The sequence below is a fragment of the Echinops telfairi genome, unplaced genomic scaffold (genome assembly GCF_000313985.2).
Source record: "Echinops telfairi isolate 266 unplaced genomic scaffold, ASM31398v2 ScPeMD7_7424;HRSCAF=8462, whole genome shotgun sequence".
Lineage (NCBI taxonomy): Eukaryota > Metazoa > Chordata > Mammalia > Afrosoricida > Tenrecidae > Echinops > Echinops telfairi.
Window position 1 is genome coordinate 5,243,349 of NW_022111324.1, and position 8,181 is coordinate 5,251,529.

At 41.6% G+C, this 8,181-nt stretch overlaps 1 protein-coding gene across 1 annotated transcript in view; it reads right to left on the minus strand.

Moving 5' to 3' along the window:
* Positions 1-6: 6 nt before the first annotated feature.
* Positions 7-8,181, minus strand: part of TMCO1 (transmembrane and coiled-coil domains 1) — a 61,395-nt gene continuing 53,220 nt past the window's right edge. Inside the window, exon 7 of the mRNA XM_013005721.2 lies at positions 7-345. Within this exon, the coding sequence (XP_012861175.1) occupies positions 247-345 (99 nt within the window). The 3' untranslated portion in view covers positions 7-246. The remainder of the gene's footprint in view (positions 346-8,181) is intronic.

The following is an 8,181-nucleotide window of genomic DNA, read 5'->3' on the forward strand; positions in this document are numbered from 1 at the left end:
AGGTATCGCCCACAGCGACCTAACCAACACATTCATGAGACAAAAAGGACAATCACCTGTGACCAGGAGCACAGCCAGGTTTGGCCGGTGCTATTCGAAGTCTGTTGTAGCTGTAAATTGGTCACAACTCAAAACTAGAAAGGGGCCTGAGTGTGAAGGCTGCCTGTGGTCCTTGCTACAAAATAGTTGCAGGTCTGATGGGAGCATCCAAAAAGAATGACAAGAATTGACGGGTTCTGCTTGATTTCAAGAGAACTTCCCGGAAGGAGGTGGTGGGCCAAGAAATCCACCTGCCTGCTTGGTGGCAGCTCTCGAAGGGGCAAGGCCGAGAATCTTCTGAATGTTCTGTGGAGAAAAAAGAAGAGTTGGATCTTAACATGAGATATTGAGAAGTAACTTTCATACAAAGTGAACATAGAGTTAAAGTACCATTCTGACCTGAAATGGAATGATTATTACTGTAATCTTTAAAGATTACTGTTGCTGTTCTTTAAAAGTCTAAAATGATAAAGCTTATTCATTAGTTAAAGCCTTCCTACCTAATGGGAACCTGGTCTACTAAACAAAGGAGCTGATTTCTTAAAGTGAAGAACTCATAAAAAGAAGCAGTCTTTTATCTTAACACGAAGTGCTCAGTGTAGATACATCCACTGACCATTCTGGGAGCAGGCCTTTCTGTTTCCTGAGTGCGGGTCTTCTAGAGCGACAGTCTACAGCTTTCTGCCTCAGGTGCTTTAAAGAGGTCGGAGAACTTACGAGGCTCGAAGAGTGGTAGAAGAGTCTAGAGCCCTTTGAGACTTTTATCACAGCCCCCATCTTTCAGTTGTGTCACCCGTCTTTTCTTTTTGGAGACTATAAGAAGTCTTTCTAAACCTAGTTAGTTCTCATAAAACGATTTTTACACATACATTTCACCAGTTAAGATACATTTAATGCAATTTAAACAGATACACTAAGAAGCAAAACCAGCAGACAAGGATAAAGTTAACAATGGGCTCTTGAAAGGCAGCGGCTCTGCTGGTGGGAGCAATCCTGAGCCAGCAGTGTGATGCGTGATCAATCGGAATGCTTTACAGAAGGAGAGGGTTTATGAGTCTGAAGAGATTAAGCAGAGATCATTGGTTAAGAATTTATATAGCATTTTAGAGATCATGTGATTCTTCCTGCTCAACTCCTTATTTTATATTTAAAGAAACGAAAATTTGGAAAAGTAAGCCTACCTGTCCAAAATTGCAGGGCTAAATAAAGACTAGAGTTAGGATGAAAGCCCATGTATTTTAAATTTTTAATCTAAATCAACTGTTACTTAGTCCTTTTAATGAAAATGTTGGTCTTCAGAACAAAATGTACCCTGTAGGAGGCAGGTTAACACATGTGCATGCAATCGTTACCAAGGATCTATTGTTACATAAAGCACAGAGACTCCCTGTCCCCGAGTTCCCTGAAGCACACACCCACCTCCCAGCCTCATTCTAAGAGGGACATGAACCTGTATACGTCTGAGATGACACTATGTCCGAATATAATAACATGTTAACTTCAGAATCTTTTATATTTACCATATATTTTATATACATATTGATTGCACGATACTACAGCATATGCTTTAGTTAGGTTAAGAACATAAAAAATTAGATCATGTATCCTCTCCTTAGTAAAGCTAGAGGAAGAGCAGAATGTGTATTAGTTAAATAAAAATAGTTCCTTCATATTCACTTCTGAAAATCCACTGCACAAAGCTGTCAGAAGACCAAATGATCCAATATCACTACATTTCTAATCTATTCAATCAGTAAGAATTTACTGAGCACCTATAACATAATTAGAACTGTGTTAGGCATTACAAAAGGTTACTTTAAAGATAAAATTTGAAATAAGACATTACAGCATCAGCTGCCGATAAGAACATCTTCCCAGTTAAATATAGTACTAGTCTAGACAAAATACACAAAGGAGCCTTGCCCTGCAATTCAGAAGAGACAAGGGTCAACTAAAGGAGTCCTTATCCTTTTATAAATAAACTACCACGATGAACACCTTCGACAGGCTTGAAGTTATAGGTTTACTGTGACTTAAAGAAGGCTACGGAAAGGAGCGTGATACAGAAATATTCTGAAGAACCAGGACACTAGAAGGTAGACTGCTGACCGTTTCACTCGTTCAAAACACAGAGATGATGGCTGTAGGTGCAAGTCTGCGCTCCACGAGAACAGAGCCACAGCCCAACAAAAAGCAGGCACTTGGTGGCCGGGCCCAGGTCATGGAAACCTAGGCGGCTCTATACTTTGTTTTCTCGTGGTTCCGGCCACCACCTCTTTGGGGACACTAAATGGGCCGTTGGTGCATTACCCTTATATGAGAATGAAGACCCCTTGCGTTCGCTTACCGTGTACAGTCCCATCATTCGGGGAGATTCTTAAACAAATCTTAACAATCGGTTTAAAGCACTATAGTCTTACAAACGAAGCACAGGGCCTTTTACTGATTTCCCTCTATGAAAATTCCCTGGTTCTCTGTTAGTGAAATCCGTTTCTTGTAATACTTAGTAGGAACGGTCAACATTTACCAGACAGCAGAGAGGAGAAGGTCAGGAGGGGCAGAGAACATTACACAGAGAATGAAACTAACAAGGTTGCTGACACGATGCCACGGAACAGTATGAGTAAAAATCGCTAAATGGGAATATAATTTGCTGTGAAAATTTTAACTTTAAAACATTAATAAAATATTAAGGAAAATAAATACATAGTAGGGACTAACTCCGGATGTAACTGAGAAAAGACCAAAGGCCACTATTTCCAACACAGACATAATAAACATCTTACATTTCTACAGACTTTAAAGTTCCCAAATGGTTTTAAGGGGCAGACAACTGTCCCCAAGTACCCCCATTTTAGAGATGAGAAATGCGAGGTTACAAGTCAGGACCCAACTCAGGGTACTTTTTCTCTGTTAAATCACCCCCTACAAGATCTTATCTGTAACGATCTCTAAAAGTTTGATCTTGGAGGTAAAGCATGGTCTATACATCACAATTGGGGCACCCTAGTGGCAGATTCCACGCTGACTTACTGGACACTAATCTCTGATGGACTGCTAACCCCAAGTTCAGCAGTTCCAACCACCAGCCTGTCTGCCGGAGGAAGACCTCCAGTGACAGTTACACCACAGTCTCAGAAACGCACCGGGAGCCTTCTCCCCTGCCCTCGACATCCTCCGCGGCCAAGTCACCTTGATGGCTGTGAGATACACCACCCTTACAGAGATTGTGGGAGCACACGCCAGTGAAAAACACAGATGAACTATTAAATGAATAAACAACAGTTATATATTGTTTTCTTACCCCTGCCTCCCCAACATTTCAGCTTTTTGAAATGCTGCTAAATGGGGACTGTTAACGTAGAGAAGACTATTATGTGGGTACTACCTCAAAGTGAAGAGGACAGCAGGGCTATCACCAAAAAAAGGAAACAATAATAGCGGTTCTAAGCACTTAATACATATATTTTCCCTTACAGCCTTACAACAACTCAGTGAAGCAGGCACCGTGATTTTAATGTCCAAATAAATAAAAGGAGCCCCCTCGGTTTGGGGGCTGCCATATGATCAGCAAGGGTCAGTGTGGAAGGCGGGCGAGAAGGGTAACCACGCACAAGTGCTTGGACTGAGCATGTTCTCAACAATAATGGCAATATAAAGTTTAAATAAAAATGAGTGCTCACTGAGTCACCCACTGCATGGCAGGTACTTTTGCATATGAGGCAAAGTTTGTGGGAAAATTCCATGATCTTTTAATTCCATTTTCCCACGAACTTTCTGAAGCGCCCTCATAGGATTTCCTTTATATTTTTCAACAACCTCATCCGTTAAACTTGACCTGACTACCTTCCGGTAGCCTCTCAATTCTCTTCTTTGAGATCAATTTTTCAGGCCTTCTTAATTAACAAGATTTTGCTCTGAAAAATATATGTTGTTAGTAGAACTCTTAATATGCTATGAAGATGACATGGAAGAAAACTTATCAACACAAATGCAAACTGCGGTAAGCTGTGGGAAGATTTTAAAACAGCTCGTTTGGATTTCTGAAGGGCTGCATAACAGAGTACCTCTGAAGAGTGTATGTCACAAGGGAAAAACAAAGGAGAAGCATTTTCCCGTAATCACGCCTTCTGTTGGCAAGACACCCAGACACTACAGGATTTGCGTCCTTTCCTCTTTTGTAAAGGGTAAGAACTGGGGTTCAAGAAAAGGAAGTTGTTGGTTGCTAACTGGATATTTTGGGAAGACCTAGGTCACCGGCAATCAACACATTCTGTGACTTTTTTTTTTTAATCATTTCATTGGGGCTCATACAATTATCACAATCCATATATACATCCATGTGTTATGCACACTGGTACCTTTGTTGCCATCGTCATTCTCAAAACATTTTCTCTCTACTTGAGCCCTTGGTATCAGCTCATTTTCCCCCTCCTCCCTAACGAACCCTTGGTAATTTATAAATTATTATTATTTTGTCGTCTTACACTGTCCGACATCTCCCTTCACCCACTTTTCTGTCACATTCTGTGACGTTTTATCCCTTACTCGTTCAGCCAAATTAACGCACCTATGGGAATCCTCAATTTGCTCTCTGTTCATTTCTCTGGCATCTGGCAACCAGCCTTCTATGCCAATTAATCACAATTTCTAATCAGATTCCCACAATACAATGTGGACTAGGTCCACAAAGGTATTCATAAACTCTAATCACCTCAACAGCCTCCTTTCAAAATCCACAGAGCTGTCATTTTATTTGAATCTAGGAGGACGACATACAGACTAAATATTTATTGGGAAACAATGACAACACAAAACTGATATATCTGAAATGTTTTTGGTTTAGCTGTCAAAAAATTTAAGTTCCAGCTCTGGCAAACCAAGCAAGAAATCATAGGCAAGGTCTTTTCATTTTGCTAAATCTCAACTTCTTTACCCTTTAAAAATGAGGTGAAAGCTAGATTCCTACCTGTCAAGGGACAGACTTTTTTAAGTAAAATTTTATTGAACCCTCAGGAAAACTCAGTACAGAAGAAAGATAACTGCTGGGTGTCCGATGGAAAGGGACCCAGAATCACCATATAGTTAATACCTCGATGCTCACCTCACAGTGACATGACAGGTTTCAATCTACTGGGCAGGGTTCTGCACTTGGAAGAAATTATCCAAGTCCCTTCCTGCCACAAATCCACAAACTTAAACAGGGCACAATCGAATGGGAGATCGAACCGTGTAGTGTAACAACTCACGGGTTGAGGCTCAAGGTGGAAATGTACTCCTTAGAATCTCCATACCGACAGTGTCCAGAGTGCTGTCACTGGAAAAACTGACGATGGTATCTGTGCAATCGCCTTATACCCCTGGGGGATGATTGACAATGTTGTACTTTTCTGTTTCTATAGATTTTTGTTTTCATGCCTTTGGATGTTTGGGGTTTTTCCTTCTTTAATTTCTATTTGTTTGCTGGTTGGTTTGCTGTTAATGGTGCAGTTGGTATTATGGGGTCTTGATTTTGTCATACTCTGGCTGCCAAAGTACACCCAAGTCATACATATCTCATGGATGTGCAGATGGATTCTGGGCTCCTAATTAACTCTAGCCCCAATCCAAGAAAAGTTAGTTCTGAAAACATGGGGCTGCTGGATAGTCACCTTCATTAAATGATCACTGAAGATAGGGGTGCTACAGCAAAATGTGGTGAAGAAAGCAGATGGTGCCCAGCTACCAACACTTAGCGTCTGGGGTCTTAAAGGCTTGTATTTAAACAACCAGCCATCTAAGTGAGGAGTCCACATGGAAGTCCACATGGAAGAAGCATACTAGCCTGTGTGATCCAAAGATGACAATAACAAAATTCGAAGATGGCGAGGGAAAAGTATCAGAGCTAAAATTATGAACACCCATTTGGTAGAAGGCTATGAGAGAAGTGGGAGCCCAAAACCCATCTGCAGAGTAACGAGTCAGATTAAGCCACTGGCAGAACCCCTCTAGCCACAGGCCAGGGTCTCGAACAGCTTTACCATCAGATGGAGATCGTGATAGTCTTGATTATGCTGGATCTAACTTGAAACTTGGTCAGTTGACCTCCCTACTGACCCAACTTGAATTTGTTCTAGGTAGTGCAAGTATCTCTTGCGTGTTCCATGACAAAATTTCTTCTGTGGCTTTTAAAATATTGATGGGGTCTTTTCTTTCTTATTCACTATTTGTATTTTTATTATTATTTTATTCCTACCAGTTTATTTCAATGTTTTTAAAAATTGTTTCTGTTGGGCTTCTCAGTTTGTGACGCACAGAAGGAGTGGATGCAGAGAGATAATAACTGAAGCAAGAGTTTATAGGGGAGGTGGGGGTTGGGGTGAGGGATAGGGGGTGTCAGCAGTAAACAATGAAGGTAGGAGTAGAGAGGGAGCACTAGAACTGACTGTGATGACACAACTCGTTTTAAAGTTGATTTAACCACGGGGGGCGGGGTAAGAAATGTTCTAAAATTGATGGTGGTAGTAATTGTATAATTCTTGATATGATTGAACGATTTAACTACTGAATTGTATGATATGTGGATTAGGTGCCAATAAAACTGTAAAAGAAAGAAAGAAAAAAAGCCAGCCAGCCAGTCGTGTTGGGCCCTTCCTTGCTTCTTCCCTCCCACCAGGGTGCCATAGCTCTCCGTGGCGCCCACATGCTAGGTTGGGACTACGCTGTGACAAATCATCGAGACCAGGAAAGGTGGCTGTGCACACCAAATCTACCCAGGGATTATGCTACTTAGTGTGTGAGACTGAATGGATATTTTCTTGTCCAGAGGTCTCTTTGTACTCAAAGTATTTTCTGCCAGGTTAAGAAACACTATTTCTCTTTTAACACTCAAAATTTCTCTTTAAACCATATTTTTCAAGTGAAAACTCCCCTATGTCTCTTGTTCAGTCACCTTTTGGAGGATCCATTTTCAGAATATTTTTAATTTTGGTTAGGTCCAAGAATACAGGATTGTAAGATATATTTAAATTTCATAATGAAGGGCACAACTCAGCCAGCACTATGTGGAGTGTCCAAAACACAGACTGAAACTGGTTTCCCTGGCCTGAACTCTCAGTTTCTGATCTGCTGAGCGTGTTCTTCCTTCCAGGTTTTCTAGGTCCTTGCACAGTTCATTACGATATTCGGCTCTGTTGTCTACAGCTGCCCTTCAAATTTTTCTGTTCAGCTCTTTGAGTTCTTCCTTTCTTCCATTTTCCTTAGCTACTCTATGATTAAGAGTAAGTTTCAGAGTTTCTTCTGGCATCAACTTTAATCTTTTCTTGTCTTTTTAATGACCTTGTACTTTCTTCATGACTGCTGTTTGGATTTCCTCCCACAGCTCATCGCACCAGTGTTTAATGTGTCAAACCTGCTCTTGAGATGGTCTCGGAATTCAGGTGGGATAGACTCAGGGTTGTATTTTGGCTCTCCTGGAACGGTTTTAATTTTATTCATCTTTAACCTGAATTTACATATATGAGCAACTGATGGTCTGTCCCACAGTCAGCCCCTGGCCTGGTTTTAGTTGCTGATAGTGAGCTGCCGCAGCATTTTTTCCCAGATGTAGTCTATTTCATTTCTGTGTATTCCACGTAGAGAAGTCAACATGTGTAGACACTTTGTGTTGTTGAAAAAGTATTTGCAAGAAAATTTATTTCAAAGGACGGCATTGAATCTGCAGCTCCGGGAGAGGGATATATCTGATCGGAGCACACGGGAGCAAATGAAGGGGGAGGAGGAGAGAGTGGAGTACATCCTGGCCCACCAGGCCTTGAGGACAATGTTCCCAATTAGAGCAGCCAGTCTGCAGAGAGGACCACATGGCCGGCACCTCACTGACGCATAGCCCTACAGGGGACAACACCAGAGACACAGTGTGGGAACTGTACCCAATCTGATCCCACCACACCAAGGCAAAACACTAAGGGGGTACAACAGAACAGCAAGGGAACGGAACAGTGAGGTCCCCAGGGAATGCTGACAGTGGACTTTGGGGCCAGGGCATGGTGCCCCAACAGACTGGACTGGACAACACTCCTAAAGGTCAACAAACAGTTCTTGAACTAACTACAAGCTTTTCTTTATTGTTGTGTTTTGTTGTCATTGGTTTGTTGTTGTTTT